Source organism: Danio rerio, chromosome 15 (genome assembly GCF_049306965.1).
Source record: "Danio rerio strain Tuebingen ecotype United States chromosome 15, GRCz12tu, whole genome shotgun sequence".
In the NCBI taxonomy this organism is placed as follows: Eukaryota; Metazoa; Chordata; class Actinopteri; order Cypriniformes; family Danionidae; genus Danio; species Danio rerio.
The window spans coordinates 10,935,737-10,953,705 of NC_133190.1; the positions used below are offsets into that span (position 1 = coordinate 10,935,737).

General features: G+C 36.3%; 1 protein-coding gene and 1 long non-coding RNA gene across 4 annotated transcripts; both read left to right on the plus strand.

The window, feature by feature from the left end:
• The first annotated feature begins 372 nt into the window (after positions 1–372).
• Positions 373–16,146, plus strand: LOC141377770 (uncharacterized). Its single transcript, XR_012390636.1, has 2 exons — positions 373–541; positions 15,104–16,146. It is a non-coding gene; the product is annotated as an uncharacterized lncRNA (long non-coding RNA).
• LOC141375031 (sterile alpha motif domain-containing protein 3-like) lies at positions 1,575–11,121 on the plus strand. 3 transcript variants are annotated; one of them, XM_073923403.1, is made up of 7 exons: positions 1,575–1,677; positions 2,415–2,466; positions 4,161–4,200; positions 6,806–7,862; positions 8,007–8,165; positions 8,313–8,405; positions 10,156–11,121. In XM_073923403.1, the coding sequence occupies exons 4-7, from the start codon at positions 6,876–6,878 to the stop codon at positions 10,480–10,482; spliced, it is 1,566 nt and encodes a 521-aa protein (XP_073779504.1). In that variant the 5' UTR covers positions 1,575–1,677; positions 2,415–2,466; positions 4,161–4,200; positions 6,806–6,875; the 3' UTR covers positions 10,483–11,121. The 3 variants fall into 3 exon arrangements, with proteins under 3 accessions (XP_073779504.1, XP_073779503.1, XP_073779502.1); XM_073923402.1 differs by lacking the exons at positions 8,007–8,165; positions 8,313–8,405; positions 10,156–11,121 and having other exon boundaries at positions 1,575–2,100; positions 4,161–7,931; XM_073923401.1 differs by lacking the exons at positions 8,007–8,165; positions 8,313–8,405; positions 10,156–11,121 and having other exon boundaries at positions 4,161–7,931.
• Positions 16,147–17,969: the final 1,823 nt, after the last annotated feature.

Below are 17,969 nucleotides of genomic sequence, written 5' to 3' on the forward strand. Positions count from 1 at the left end.
ATACAGAAGTCTAACAAATAAATAGTTGTTATAAATGTACTTTCATTAGTCAACATTTGGTGTTATGGTTGTTTCATAACTATATTTATTATTATTCTGTATGTTTAAAACCAGCAAATTATACTATATATTTAACATGTCACATATACTTACATTTTAAAATTTGCCAAATAAAATGTCCTAAGACAAGAATGGGTGTTATTTTCGTTTTATGTCAACCTACTGTAGGTTTTAGGTTGACTGCAGCAGGTATAGGTATTATACACAAACACACACACAAAGTGCTGCGGTGAAATGTGTTACTCTCTCCTCAATGCTGACCATGCAAAAAAAAAAAAAAAACTAATTATTTTAAATGTTAAAGTTTAAAATAATTAAAAACTCAATTCTCAATAAAAAGTTACAAATAATTATATAAACAAAAATAAAGTCGGCAACACCGAAAAACCAAAGAATCCAATATTTTATTGTTATAATTATTATTTACTTAAAAAATCTCATGACAACAAACTTTTCTATTGTTTCTAATATAAATTCATAGGTGGAAACACAGCTCTGAAAAATACTTAGCAACAAACTCACAACCTGGGAGCTGACAGTGGAGCTTTTGTGTGTGGATGGTTAAGTGTATCATATGTTTTTGTGATTCCCTGTGATGATTTCTGTGCACATGTTACCTTACTGAGGCGATGGAATTTAATTTTGGCTTAGTTGCCAGAAAGATACATAAAACTGTTAACATCTGTACATTATGGCAGTATGCAATATACAATAAATGTAAGAAGTTATATGAGGAGGGGCTAACTAGCTAACAATGTAGCTTTCAAGTACACAGTTCAAGATAACAACAATATAACTTAAAACACAGCCTTATTTTAGAAACCCTTAAAAACATTTGAACACATTTTACTTACTCATTGTAGATTCTTATTTAAAGCCTAAAACATATCAGACTCTACATCTGAATTGATGGACAGAGAATGAAGCACACTCAGCAGTAAACAAATCAAACACCTGACTCCCTTAAAGGGCCAGCATTTTCTGAAAACTTTTTAAGACAGACAGCCTGTGGGAGTGTGTGGTGATGCCCAAATCATTGTTTTCAGCCTTCAAAATGCACGTCTCTATAATTAGCAACATAAAGCATCAGAGTGGATGGGACAGTAATGGTTGAACAGTAATTTGCTATTTATTGTCAAAGCTGTAATGAGTACATAAAATAAATTACTGTAATTTATTCTTTGCACTACACAATTTCATACAAAGTCTACACTGTAAATGCAAACATGGTATTTAATTAAAAATAGTAAATTGACCTTAATCAGTTTTTATCAACCTGCTATTAACACTCACTTTTAGTAAGTTACTTGTACTTTGAGGTTGAAAAATCTTACCAGCTCAGTTTACTTGAGCTGGATTCATTTAGAAAAAGTAAGTTTATGACACTGTGAGCATGCGCAGATCAATCAATCATCCCCCCAACCAATCAAGCTGCTTCGTAAGGCGGGTCTTGGCGTGGCGGGATTCGTAATTTTGCAAACGGTATGTCACGTCTTGCCCGCAACTGACCGACCAGATGAAGCTGGATATCATTGAGCTGGACCTAAACATCGCTTCAACGGCACTTGTGATTATCGTCAGCATAACAGCGATTCTTGTGCTTGGCACACTCATTTGGTGAGTAAATATTTTAATTTACCCTTGCGCAGATCGTTTTGTTTCTGTAAGTTAGCGCCAGTGTTTTGTGCCTGCTATGATGTGTGTAGTAATGTCGGCTAACGCTAGCTAACTATATTATGGACATAACGTGACTCTATTTTGATGAAACTTCCATAACTTCCTCTGTGTTGAAAATAGGTAACTTTCAAGACTTTTGTCACGATAAAATTGAGGAAAAACTTTAATGTAGCAGTAACGTTAACGGTCGCGGGCGTGCTCGTCACGCGCACGCGCCCACCTGCCATGCAAGTAACATTTGTCATCGAGTACTGACTAGCAGCTAGCATGATGATGAGAGACTGATCCCGGCGGTTTGGGAGTTTCCTGAGTTTTATAACTGTTGTTTGTAAGCTCAGGCAGAACATCAGAACAAGTCTGGATGTATCCTTTTATTTTAATATAGTATTTTAATATATTTTAATATTACTACCCAGATCCGTCTTGGTTCGCTACAGACAAGAGTGTTTACCTGTCTGAAAAGATCTTTACACTGAGTTTATCATAGTCTGCTATGATAGGGAACATATTTGCTGGCATACTCAGTGGCTTACATTGTTCTTTAAGGTCATCTTGTACATAATATGTACATTTTAATACTGGGAGCTGTCATTGTGGGTTATTGGCCTATGTTACAGGTTTCACATGTACTTGGTTGTGCTAAATTGTTGTATTTTTTTTTAACTGCCCCCTTCCAGGCTCAAGCAGATGGTGATCAATCCACACATTCCATAATCCCAGCAATAAAAGGTATTTTCAACTAATAACTGTATAATTATTGCATGCTAAAGTAAAAGTTATGCTTACATCAGAGCAATTGGATTACAACAAAAGCTTAGAAAATCTTGTGTGTTGAAATTATTTCATTATAGTATATTTCATCATACAGAATATTTTGTGCATATTTAGAATTTCAACTATTTGATTTAATTAGTATTTCTGGACTGTCTCCATAGATACTGTGGGTTCGATTTATAGTCCATCATAACCAGGACTACAGATTATACATAAAATATAAATATAAAAATATAAATTTTTTTCATGATATTTATTTTGTATCACATTTGATACATCAGGCGTTTGTGCAACTTTTTGCTCAAAACATAGAAAATTTTAATTACAAAAAAATGAATTTGCCCTTCTCTTTTTGACAAAAGAGAACATTTTAGGCAGTTTATCTCTTTATTTTTTGTTACATTAAGCATTTTACAGTGTTTTATTATTTCACATTGTGGTAGGCGCACTAGTAGTTTCAGTTCTTGTTCAAGCAAAGATGCCCTTTACATTTACACGGTACACAGAAGTGAGAAGTCATTGCTTGTGCAGTGTTTTTATCTCTGTCAGGTTTCTCCATGTTGGAAAATGATCAGGATCATGCCTTGTAACATTAAAAAAGCACATGTACATAAACATGGACCTTTTATGGGGTGCATGTTCATGTACATGCCTAGGACTTTCTGAATTTATTTGGCATCTGTGTTTATAGACTTGCCATCTTTGAATATATTGTGCAGGCTTATTTGTTCTCCAGTGTCCTGTAGCATTTCATCAGTGGCAAACTATTTCAATACTCTACATATACAGAGTCCATAATAATAGATGGCAATTAAAGTGCCATAGTGCAGTTAGAGGAAGATAAGTAAGGATGGAGTCTGCTTTGCTGACTGCTTTCTGACTGTGTTCGTGTAGTTGGGACCTTTACTTCTGTGCGTGTCTAAACTACATTTTCTTCTTGATATTCTTCCTCATCACTGCTGTCTGAATGACCATTATCATGCATGGTCAGGCATCCTCCTCTTTCCTTAACTTCTCTCTGTCACTTTAATTGCCATAGACTATTATGCTGAAGGCATTTTCAAGACACTTTAATTTTTGTAATATCTTCCTCTATTCTTTTGACATCTAAAAATACACAGAAATTGATCAATATAGTTTATCGATTATAAATTATTGTAAAAATACACACAATGTATTTTAAAATGGTATTTCAGTTTCTATTTATATTAATTTAATCATCCAAAAACAGTGTTTTTGCATTGTAGTAGGCGTTATATTGATTACATTACAAAAATGTGACATCATTGTTCGGAAAATAATTTTATACAACAGGTATCAAATTTGATACATGATTTTCAACACAATTTATTTGCAACAAAATAAATTAATTATTAAGTAATAATGCTTTGTTTCAATCAAGAAAACATTTATTTAATAAAATTAGTAACAATAAAATGTTATTTTTAATTTAACAACTTGAAATTAGCAAATAGTTTTTAACTATAGTTTTAAAGAAGTTCATTGATTAAAAGCTTGATAATTAGATTTTTGCAAGGATTTAGTTTTACCCATAGCTCTGGTATTCCAAATCTGATACTGCATTTTAGTGTTTTTGTCTTTTTATGTTGCTAGGCTTGATGCTAAAATTATCTTTTCTTTCTTTTCAGATTTTTCAAAACGACAAACCGTTTCCTATGCAGTGGACATGTAAGTACTGCACATTTTGTGCTGAAAAGAGGGGCTACTTACTTAAACATTACCGCTTAAAACACGGGTGCCACACTCGAATATCACCACTACCATGCCTTCATAAGGAATGCCTGTGCACATTTAAATCTTTCAATGCACTCAAAGTCCACTTATCAACATGGCACACTCAAAAGGACTTAGGGAACGTGGGTGAAACTGCTTTCCATTGTCAGCTGTGTGACTTTGTGGAGCCTTGCACTGATGCTGACTTTTTTACCCATTTACGAAGACATTTGAAGCTGAAGCAAAAGGTTTCTTGTCCATATCAAGGCTGTAACTTTCAGAGCAATGTTTATTCAACCTTTAATGCACATAAAAGCAAAGAACATCAAGACCACAATAACATGGCATTCAAACCTGAAATTGTGTCACATAATGAACTTGAGGAACCTCCACCTCATACAAATATTCAACCCGAGGATAGTGCCCCTGAAACTGATGAGGTTGAGTTTGAGGTTACTGAGCTCAGTGAAGATGTGGAGAACTTGGAGAGTCAGTTGGAACATAATGTAGCTGCTCTATTTCTGAAAATGAAATCAATTCTTAACATCTCTGAAAATGCCCTGCAAGAAGTTATAGAGCAGATCAATCAAATTTATGTGCTTTCACAGCCATTGTTACATACATCTGTTAAAAAAATACTAAATCAACATTGTGGAGATGTTGAGGACTCTTTAGTGAGTGAGATAGTTAAAGTATTTACTGAGAATAATGTATTCCTAAAATTCACCTCTACTGGGGGGTCATTGTCAACCACTAGCAAGCGAACATCATACATTTCAAAAGAATTCTCAGTGGTAACGCCTGTTGAGTTTGTCCTAAAAGATGACAAGCAGACATTTGTGTATATCCCCGTACTAAAAATGCTGCAGACATTGCTAAACAATGGAGACATTTTAGATAAGGCCATGTCACCTGAGCCAAATTTGTCACAAGGATACCGATCTCACAGGGATGGTTCCCGGTTTAAAGACAATTCTCTCTTGACAGAGGAAGAATTCAGGATTGCTCTTTGCTTGTACATAGATGATTTTGAGGTGGCTAACCCCTTAGGAACCTCCAGAAAGAAACACAAGCTATGTGCCATTTACTGGGTACTTGGAAATCTACACCCTAAATATCGCTCCTCTCTTCATTCCATTCAGCTTGCTCTACTTTGCAAGGTCAGCAGTCTCAAAGACCATGGTTATGGGGAAATTCTCCGTCCACTCATTCAGGACCTTGTTTTTCTTGAGCAACAGGGTGTATATGTTGAACAGTTAGGAGCCAGCATAAAAGGCACAGTATTATTTGTTGCAGCAGATAATTTAGCTGCCCATTCTTTGGGAGGGTTCTTTGAGAGCTTCACAGTAAGTCAGATGTGCCGATTCTGTATGGCCAAACGGGAGGAAATACAACACAAGGAAGTGAGGACAGGCTCATTTCCATCAAGAACAAAAGAAAATCATGATAGACAGGTGCAAGATGTATTGCAGGATCCTACCATGGCTCAACAATATGGCGTGAAAAGAAGCTGCCCACTTAGTAAAAGCTTGGAACATTTTCATGTTGTCAATGGGTATCCTCCAGACCTTTTGCATGATCTTCTGGAGGGTGTTGTTCCGGCTGAACTGGCTTTGTGCTTAAAGGCACTAATATCAAAGGGATACTTCTCACTTGAAATCCTGAATGTGGCTATTAAACAGTTTCCATATACATTTTCAGACAGAACAAACCAACCCCAGATCATCGCAAAGAACTTTGCTTCCAAAGCAACAATTGGAGGAAATGGTCATGAAAATTGGACACTCCTTCGCCTTCTGCCACTACTGATAGGTCATCACATTCCCGAGGGGGATGAAACCTGGGAGGTTTTAATGAACTTAAAAGATGTAGTGGAATTGTCAGTGTCTGCAAGCTTCTCAGAGGAGTCAGTGTGCTTTCTTGACTGCAAGATTGCAGAACATAGAGATATATTTCAGAAAGTTTTCCCGAATGAGAAGCTACGACCGAAGCACCACTACATTGAGCACTATCCTCAACTAATTCAAACTTTTGGTCCATTGTGTGATGTGTGGACAATGCGTTTTGAAGGCAAACACAAGTTCTTCAAGAAAGTTGTGCGTCACATTCACAACTTCAAAAACATACCCCTTACTTTAGCTCTCAGACACCAGCATATGATAGCCTTCCATTTAGCTGCTACCTCCTTTTTCAAGCCATCTGTTGAAATTAACAAAGTGAAGTCTGTAATGGTTGCTTCATTTCCTGAAAATGTGAAGAACCGTCTCCATCTCAGGAATAACCAGAACACAGTCCTTGTAGCAGCTTCTGTTTGCATAGATGGCATTAAGTACAGTGCTAATATGGTAATTTCCGTTGGATCGTGCTCAGGGCTGCCAGATTTCAGACAAATAGCAAAGATTGTGGTGATCAATACAGACATAATATTTGTCTGCAGACTTATGAAATCATGGTACAATGAGCATCTTAGAGCGTACGAGCTCTGTAGTAGCCATTTGCCCACGTTCTCTGTCACTCAGTTGTCTGAATTAAATGATGTTTTCCCGATTTCACTTTACAGAGTTGTAGACAAGCAGCTTGTCACACTGAAACGGCACATATTATGCTGAGAGAGTCAAACAGTTATCAAAATGGACCAGAGGTTGTTACTGAGAGTCATCATCGCTGAAGATGATATAAGGAAGTTGACTTTAAATAAGAGACCACAGTCCATTGAAGAATTCAAAGTGCAACTGGTGGATAAACTGTCACTGCAGTATGACTTTAAACTGCAGTATGAAGATCAAGACTTCAATAATGCCCTCTGCAATTTGACTGAAATAACTGATTTACCTGAAAGAGCTACAGTCAAAATCATCCCTCTTGTGGCTCTCCATTTAACAGCATTGTCATCACCCACCACAACATCAGACACTGAGGGCAGCACAGCAGACACTGAGATCCTGTCGCCTGTAGGAGCATCACCATCGCTAAGACAACAGTGGCCAGAGTTCTTTGACATACCCAATTTCTCAGTAGATGTTGAGTATAGGCTCAGACAGGCAGATCTTGCCTATATGAAAGATGAAACACATATGACTCTACCACGAGATATGAAGCATGACATACTAGAAAAGCTTGCTGAGACGATGTACAGTTTCAAGGCTTACCCTGACGATGATAACTTCAGCAGTGTTGCAAAAGCACTGATTAGCAAACACCCCTGCCTCACTGAGCCTGGACCACACAGATGGTATGGCTGGAAAAATAGCCTTAAATTTAAGATGGCCAATTATCGCACAAAGCTTCGAAAAGCTGGATGTGAGGATGTAGCAATCAATGGAGGCAAAAGAAGTAAAGGCAACCCAGAAGGAGATTCCTCAAGCAAGAATATCAAGCGGCCAAGAAGAGGTGAAGCAAACTACCTGCCTAACTTACCTGAAGGACATGATGAAACAAGTCTAGAAAATGCCAGAATGGTTTTAGTGGAAGAAATAAAGAAAAAACAACCAAATGGCACTCTCATTTCACAAATGATGGACCAATCATTCCCACTACGCAGACAAGAAATTGTAAAAAAGGTGCCTGCTGTACAGAACATGGTTGAACGATGGCCAGCACTCTTCATAGAGAGACAGGTAAGCAATTTTTGTTCTCAACCAATAAAATAATGAAAAATTAAAAATAAATTCAAGGTGTGTGACTAGAAATCCAAATACTTGTTGAAATGTTAATCCCTCTGCCACCTCTCCATCCCTACCCACTCCTCTCTACTTTTTCAGGTGTTTGCTGAGTTTAATAGAATCGCCAGTAAGAATCTTGAGGGAGACTTCTTTGAGGCTCTGGACCAGTATGCCCCACGTTTCATTGAACTTTTCAAAACAAAAAAGGGAACTGTTGGCCAGAAACTCAGGGAGCTGATGCAGCACATGAGCTGGATGGTAAGTAGGTTCATTTTGCTTTTGATCTGTGTGATAGTTCATCAATCAAGTTCTAAATGAGACCATCCAGACCAACCTATTTTATTTCCTGTCTGCTTGTGCCTTGCAAATTGTTAACTGGTCTTTTCTCTCTCTGTGTATCATTAGACACCAGACGTCACAGTACTTCGCTCTGTTGTCCTCAAAGGCATTCCCATTTTACTCGGTGATGACTCCAGTGAATTCTACAAGACCTGCTCTGTAAGTACTTGCACATAAGAAAAAGTTTGGTCTTGTAGGACACTTAGAATTGAAGACCAGGAGACTTGGTTCTTTCTTCAGCAGGATTCTTTATTGAGAACACGAGCTGCTGCAGTTAAGTCTGATCAAGGCACAAGAAAAGGGTTAAATATATCATATAATATTATTGACAAGTATACATTTCCATGGCCAACACTTAGTGTCAGATAACTTAAAGACATTGCTATTGCTACAAATTTTACACACACACCCACCAACCTGGAGGTGGACACACCCACACACACACAAACTTACTGACACACTCAAACACAGGCTCACACACACTCACACATTCAAAAAGACTCACACACACAGATTCAAACACACACACACACACACACACTCAAACACAGGCTCACACACACTCGCACATTCAAAAAGACTCTCACACACACACACACACACACACACACAGTCACAGTCACACATTCAAAAAGACTCACACACAGATTCAAACACAGACTCAGACACACACACAAACCTGGAGATTGAGGTGGGCACACTCACACCACACACACACACACACACACACACACACACACACACACACACACACACAAACTGACACTGGACCTGGAGATGGACAAACATAGCGACCTGGAGTTGAACACACACAGACTCAGACACACACACACACACACACTCAAACACAGGCTCACACACACTCACGCATTCAAAAAGACTCATACACACACACACACACACACACAAACTTGGAGGTGGACACACTCGCACCAACCTGGACCAGGAGGTGGACACACATAAACTTACTGACACACTCCAACACAGGCAATCACACACTCACACATTCAAAAAGACTTGCACACACAGATTCAAACACAGACACACTCACACACACTCAAACACAGACTCAGACACACACACAGATTCAAACACAGACTCAGACACACACACACACACACACACACACACACACACACACACACACACACACACACACACACACACACACACACACATACTTTACCAAAATAAAAGAGGAATTAAAATGAAAACTAAAATTTACAATTTGAATTTGAGTTGTCACTATTATTGCGTGAGCGTTAATAAAGAGCTTTGTAAAACTATTTGTAATTTCTTTTTCACGTTTGGCTTTTCATTTTAATTTTGCTGTCTTGCCTCGAGACTGCAGTAAAAATGAAATGTGAAATCACCAATTGCATTTTATTTTTCAATTTGACTGGGATGATGCACTGTCACCATGAGAATGAAATAATTTCATTTCATTCTCAATTTTGTCACACATTTTGCATACAGTTTTTTGTAATGAAATGGTTAATCTGGTTTAAATTTTCATTTTAGTCCTTTAATTTATTTAAATTTGGCAGAAAATGTCTTCCATAGATCTTAAACATATTCTTAAATTTGTAATCCTTCACTCTGCATGAACATAAAACTATACCTGCGTTGACAGGTGTAATTCTATCTGCTCAATATACAATATACATTTTGTACAGTGATTGATGTATTTTGTAGGTTGAAAAGTCAGTGTCACTCTTTGGGAATGTATAGACCTTTTTGTATCTCCATAGCTTTAGTTTAACCATTACAAATATATTTTGTTTGCTTTATTGTAACAATCCAGTGTGAAAACATTTAAAACCATGTTCTCTGATAACAATACAACACTAAAAAAAGAATGTTTTAGAACAGCATAAATTGCAATGCTGAAGAATGTGTGTCTTTGTAGGATACAGAGAGAGACAAGGTCCTAGAATCCATCACTGTTGGTGTGCTGACAGTTGTCAGTGAAGATAATCCTCACGAGGGTCAAAGCTCAGTGGACCTCCAGCCCATCTCCACTGCCATCATTCTGGAGGGAGTTATTGTCATGGATCATATTAAAAACTTGCCTCAGGCAGTTTGTCTTTTGTTTGGTCTTACATATGCATTGCATTTGGATTACCCAAAATGCATGGCAAATACTCTCAACTTCATTCAGACTGTGATGCTTGGACTGGGAAAGAAAAACCTCCCACCAAAACTGTTAACTCTGAAGAACAGTCTTCTGGGTTAGAACAGTAAAGAGCCGTCGGCTGTCAGATAGCACTTTGTAAGCTTTGCAGCCATTAATGTTCTCCTCTTATCAGAGAAAGTTTGATGCTTTCATGCAACTGTTCTCACTTATTTACGTTCTCAAAGGAAAAAAAAAGAATATTCCATTAAAGTCTACCATGTTATGAAGGTATGCTAATGGTGGAAATAATGCCACGTTGTGTTGCAATGAGTTGTTAGTTGTTATTAGATGATAATGTCAGAAAATAACCTAGCAAGGTTATCCTGTTTACATTTGTGTTTTGGGAAAACTTTTCATAGTTGTAATGTAGTACAAACACAAACTCCAAGGAGTGATGTTTTTATTTGTGTTGGTTTAATCCTTTGACTGCTCACTTTGGGAAACAAAAGCATTTGTTGTACTTTCGGTTTTGATCAGAAATGCACTGATTTTGCATGCACTGAAGTCATCCAGTAGTTACCTGTTTAATATTGGGAGACTGTTACATGCATAGAATTATCTCACAGAAATGTTTTTATTTAATTATTTTATATTTTTCCTTTTCATTTTATACAGTTGAACAAACCACAACTTTGTTGTTTAGCTGCTGTTTTGTACTTGAATGTGCATTGAATAAATTTTGTAATGGAGCTGAATCAACCCAGTGAGTGTTCTTTTATATTATATGTTTGTGTTGTGTTTGCCTTTAATACATAGTAACAGCAAAAATTTATAAGAAATGGGGAAGAGAAAAGGCCACATGTTGGACCCAAACCTGGGCAGCTACAACAAGGACCCATTAAAGGAAATTGGTTTCTTTAATTTAAGTGAACTTGAAAAATTAGTGAGCAGAACTGAAAGTGTTAAGTTGTAGGTATTTAGTAATTCTAAGTGGGGTTAAATTTATATCAAGCAATCCACACAAAATGAAAAAATTAAGTTAACACTAATCATGGCTATTAAGTTACATGAACTTAAAAAAACGTGTTAGTGGTACTACTTCATTTAGTACTGCACACTTAAAAAAAACAAGCTTTTCTAACTCACCAATCTTAAGTTTACTTTGCTTAATTTTTTTGAGGCAACGAGTTTGCATACTTTTAAGTAAGGTCAACTAATTACATTTTACAGTGTACTCCTTTTACAGTAAAATACTGTTTCCTTTTATTACAGCAAAACACTGGCTATTTTACAGTTATTTACTGCACAATCTACAGGGTAACACTGCAGTTATACTAATTAAACACACCTGATCAAACTAAATCTAAAGGTAGTGTGTTGAAGCAGGGCTGGAACTAAATTCTGCTGGGCTGCGGCCCTCCAGGAGTTTGACATCCCTGGTACATAGCATATTTTCAAAGGAACTGCCTACATTTATCACAATCATGCACATATCATTGAATAAAAACAATAAAAATATAAAAACTTCATCCAAAGCAAAAAAATAAATTAATAATAATAATAAATAATCTGATCCTCATGTTGTTCCAAACCTGTAGTAATAAAAAAGAAATCAAATAAAATGACGAAAAGACTCACTAGTTAACCCTTCACTATCTGTTTTACTATAATACGAGGAGTTCTTTTGAAAATGTGAATTTTTATGATAATTAATACTAGAGGATGACATTTAAAATATTGTCTAGCTAGCACATGCACTTATGTCGTTACAAACTGTTGGGCTTTTCTGTAGCACAAAAGTTGGACTTAAGTTCGCTTCTGGTGTGCGACCGGATTTACAAAAATGTCCTGTGGTAATCCTGTGGTATTTCAGCAGTACAACATAAATTTACCACACAAAAAAATGAGCAAAGCTAAATATGACAGGATTACTACAGCACTTTCTGCAGTGAAATTTCACAGGAATTTACCATTGGATGAAGTATGTGGTTTCTCTGTTGTTTTTGTGTGGTAATACCAACACAGCTAAATATCACAGGACTGCTACAGCAATTTCTGCAGTACAATATCACAAGAATTAGCTTTTTTGTTCTGTTTTTTCTAAAACATTTTTTTTTTCTCAGTGCAAGGTAAAATCAGTATGTTCTGCATTTAAGTCGTTTAATTAAGAAATACCTATTCTTACAAAGTAACATCACATGTATTCATATTTATTGTAAAAACTTTTTAGTGTGCAAATGTTTGTGTACTGGAATAAATTTGCAATTGAAACAACAAGATGACCGACACCCTCCATTACAAACATTACCTGCGGTATTCTATGTGGTAAACCATCAAATGTTATGTGGTAACTGTGTAGTACTTTGTTGTTTTTTGGGACGTTTTACCACATGATTCTGTGCTGTACAGTATGTGATACTCCTGTAGTATTCTTGTGGTAGTGTATCACTTTCATATTGTGGTAGTATTTACCACAGGATTCTGTTATACAATATGTAATATTCCTGGGATATTCTTGTGGTAGAGCGTGTGGTATTACTGTTATATTCCTGTAATATTTTTGTGGTAGCATGTGGTATTTCATGTGGTAAACCTTCAAATGTACAAAACAAAAACCATGTGATGATTGTGTAGTACTTTGTTGTTTTTTTGGGATGTTTTACCACAGGATTCTGTGTTGTACAGTATGTAATACTCCTGCGGTATTCTTGTGGTAGTGTGTGGTATCACTTAAACATTTCTGTGGCACCACAGGATTCTGTTGCTTAGTATGTAATACTCCTGTAGTTTTCTAGATATATTAGATGTATATAAGTTCCTATTTAAATAGGGTATATGCCGAGCTAGTGCTGTTTCCATGCTGATACACTTCCGGTGACCTGTTATTGTGAACTTTTTTTCCATTTTATACGGTTCCTTATACAGCATCGATGTTGTAATGTCATTAACATACATTCAGTTAAATAAACTTTTGCATTTATTTAGTTGCTCAAGCGTAAAACGAGACAAAAAGCTGTTTACTCGCACGCGCCCGTCAGAATCGGCAGGCTAACGCAGAAGCTCCATTGAATATACTGGGGTAAAATATATTGCTCATATTATAAGGATATGGCGGGGGAAATGTAATTTAATGCAGTGCTTCTTGTACAATCTGAGACCCACTTTAAATCGGATATCACTCAGCTTGTGGAGATCGCTGATTTTGAAAGAAAACAGACCTTAAACGCACCGGATTTTGCATTGGCATTCAATTCGCCGGAAACGCTTAATTTACACCATGGATGCTGTAAAAGGAACCGTATAAAGTATCTCAGAATATTACACAGCACCAAAAATGTAAAAATATATATTAAATATATTTAATATATTTTTTGTCCACAGCAGACGGCAACCCGCCCTGACGCAGATTCCCTGGTCCAATCAGGTGAGCCCTCCTCAGCGCTCGCCATGACAGCGAGACAACAGTGACGTGCCTTGTAAAAATTTGCATATGCATTCCTATAAAGCTCGTGTGCTCTGTCAGCGAGGCGGCCTTTGAGCCCTAGGCAGGGAGAACACAACCCCCGAGGACCCTCGGGGAAACACGGGCGGCCGGTAGTGGGGCCTCGCTGCGAGGGTTATGGTGGGTGGGAGTAGCGAGGCCCACTCATCTTCTATTTTAAACTATAGTTTCAAACTTTAGTTTACTATAGTTTGAAATAGAAACCATGGTAACTGTTATGATTAAACCTTTAGCAAAGAGCTTAGAATGACCAAGAGCAACAGACCCGGATTCCGCCAGTTTCAAGTGATAGCGATCGCTCGTCATTGCTGTCGCGATGGAAAGCAGCTGCTTTTTATTTATTTATTTTATTCAAAAAGCGCGTTATTGTTTCCCAAATTGTAGAGTGTCGCCTCTTGGTAATTCTATGCTCTTTGCTCCATGTCTGACTGTTGTAATGTTTTGCTTTGTTTTTCAGCTCAGTTGTTGAGCAAAGAAGGACTATTGAAGACAACAGTTGAAGACAACCGCGGGTTATATTCACGAGCGCGCGCATTATAATGTTTCCGGGCTGTTTTCTGAAAGTGTGTCTTGTTTAGATAAGTTTGCATGTCAAACTAAATAAACTATACTCTTTCTAAACACCTGTCTCGTGTTTTATTTGTCCTCTACAGCAATGCACTGTTATATAGGTCTGTTGAATGCATTTGTATGCAACATGGTTTGACAATACAGAAGTCTAACAAATAAATAGTTGTTATAAATGTACTTTCATTAGTCAACATTTGGTGTTATGGTTGTTTCATAACTATATTTATTATTATTCTGTATGTTTAAAACCAGCAAATTATACTATATATTTAACATGTCACATATACTTACTGTTATTTTAAAATTTGCCAAATAAAATGTCCTAAGACAAGAATGGGTGTTATTTTCGTTTTATGTCAACCTACTGTAGGTTTTAGGTTGACTGCAGCAGGTATAGGTATTATACACAAACACACACACAAAGTGCTGCGGTGAAATGTGTTACTCTCTCCTCAATGCTGACCATGCAAAAAAAAAAAAAAAAAAACTAATTATTTTAAATGTTAAAGTTTAAAATAATTAAAAACTCAATTCTCAATAAAAAGTTACAAATAATTATATAAACAAAAATAAAGTCGGCAACACCGAAAAACCAAAGAATCCAATATTTTATACTTAAAAAATCTCATGACAACAAACTTTTCTATTGTTTCTAATATAAATTCATAGGTGGAAACACAGCTCTGAAAAATACTTAGCAACAAACTCACAACCTGGGAGCTGACAGTGGAGCTTTTGTGTGTGGATGGTTAAGTGTATCATATGTTTTTGTGATTCCCTGTGATGATTTCTGTGCACATGTTACCTTACTGAGGCGATGGAATTTAATTTTGGCTTAGTTGCCAGAAAGATACATAAAACTGTTAACATCTGTACATTATGGCAGTATGCAATATACAATAAATGTAAGAAGTTATATGAGGAGGGGCTAACTAGCTAACAATGTAGCTTTCAAGTACACAGTTCAAGATAACAACAATATAACTTAAAACACAGCCTTATTTTAGAAACCCTCAAAAACATTTGAACACATTTTACTTACTCATTGTAGATTCTTATTTAAAGCCTAAAACATATCAGACTCTACATCTGAATTGATGGACAGAGAATGAAGCACACTCAGCAGTAAACAAATCAAACACCTGACTCCCTTAAAGGGCCAGCATTTTCTGAAAACTTTTTAAGACAGACAGCCTGTGGGAGTGTGTGGTGATGCCCAAATCATTGTTTTCAGCCTTCAAAATGCACGTCTCTATAATTAGCAACATAAAGCATCAGAGTGGATGGGACAGTAATGGTTGAACAGTAATTTGCTATTTATTGTCAAAGCTGTAATGAGTACATAAAATAAATTACTGTAATTTATTCTTTGCACTACACTATTTCATACAAAGTCTACTCCTTTTACAGTAAAATACTGTTTCCTTTTATTACAGCAAAACACTGGCTATTTTACAGTTATTTACTGCACAATCTACAGGGTAACACTGCAGTTATACTAATTAAACACACCTGATCAAACTAAATCTAAAGGTAGTGTGTTGAAGCAGGGCTGGAACTAAATTCTGCTGGGCTGCGGCCCTCCAGGAGTTTGACATCCCTGGTACATAGCATATTTTCAAAGGAACTGCCTACATTTATCACAATCATGCACATATCATTGAATAAAAACAATAAAAATATAAAAACTTCATCCAAAGCAAAAAAATAAATTAATAATAATAATAAATAATCTGATCCTCATGTTGTTCCAAACCTGTAGTAATAAAAAAGAAATCAAATAAAATGACGAAAAGACTCACTAGTTACCCCTTCACTATCTGTTTTACTATAATACGAGGAGTTCTTTTGAAAATGTGAATTTTTATGATAATTAATACTAGAGGATGACATTTAAAATATTGTCTAGCTAGCACATGCCCTTATGTCGTTACAAACTGTTGGGCTTTTCTGTAGCACAAAAGTTGGACTTAAGTTCGCTTCTGGTGTGCGACCGGATTTACAAAAATGTCCTGTGGTAATCCTGTGGTATTTCAGCAGTACAACATAAATTTACCACACAAAAAAATGAGCAAAGCTAAATATGACAGGATTACTACAGCACTTTCTGCAGTGAAATTTCACAGGAATTTACCATTGGATGAAGTATGTGGTTTCTCTGTTGTTTTTGTGTGGTAATACCAACACAGCTAAATATCACAGGACTGCTACAGCAATTTCTGCAGTACAATATCACAAGAATTAGCTTTTTTGTTCTGTTTTTTTCTAAAACATTTTTTTTTCTCAGTGCAAGGTAAAATCAGTATGTTCTGCATTTAAGTCGTTTAATTAAGAAATACCTATTCTTACAAAGTAACATCACATGTATTCATATTTATTGTAAAAACTTTTTAGTGTGCAAATGTTTGTGTACTGGAATAAATTTGCAATTGAAACAACAAGATGACCGACACCCTCCATTACAAACATTACCTGCGGTATTCTATGTGGTAAACCATCAAATGTTATGTGGTAACTGTGTAGTACTTTGTTGTTTTTTGGGACGTTTTACCACATGATTCTGTGCTGTACAGTATGTGATACTCCTGTAGTATACTTGTGGTAGTGTATCACTTTCATATTGTGGTAGTATTTACCACAGTATTCTGTTATACAATATGTAATATTCCTGGGATATTCTTGTGGTAGAGCGTGTGGTATTACTGTTATATTCCTGTAATATTTTTGTGGTAGCATGTGGTATTTCATGTGGTAAACCTTCAAATGTACAAAACAAAAACCATGTGATGATTGTGTAGTACTTTGTTGTTTTTTGGGGATGTTTTACCACAGGATTCTGTGTTGTACAGTATGTAATACTCCTGCGGTATTCTTGTGGTAGTGTGTGGTATCACTTAAACATTTCTGTGGCACCACAGGATTCTGTTGCTTAGTATGTAATACTCCTGTAGTTTTCTAGATATATTAGATGTATATAAGTTCCTATTTAAATAGGGTATATGCCGAGCTAGTGCTGTTTCCATGCTGATACACTTCCGGTGACCTGTTATTGTGAACTTTTTTTCCATTTTATACGGTTCCTTATACAGCATCGATGTTGTAATGTCATTAACATACATTCAGTTAAATAAACTTTTGCATTTATTTAGTTGCTCAAGCGTAAAACGAGACAAAAAGCTGTTTACTCGCACGCGCCCGTCAGAATCGGCAGGCTAACGCAGAAGCTCCATTGAATATACTGGGGTAAAATATATTGCTCATATTATAAGGATATGGCGGGGGAAATGTAATTTAATGCAGTGCTTCTTGTACAATCTGAGACCCACTTTAAATCGGATATCACTCAGCTTGTGGAGATCGCTGATTTTGAAAGAAAACAGACCTTAAACGCACCGGATTTTGCATTGGCATTCAATTCGCCGGAAACGCTTAATTTACACCATGGATGCTGTAAAAGGAACCGTATAAAGTATCTCAGAATATTACACAGCACCAAAAATGTAAAAATATATATTAAATATATTTAATATATTTT

Bases quoted from the DNA above. Each gene is read 5' to 3' on its own strand.
- LOC141375031 (XM_073923402.1), top strand. From the start codon at position 4,188: ATGCAGTGGACATGTAAGTACTGCACATTTTGTGCTGAAAAGAGGGGC.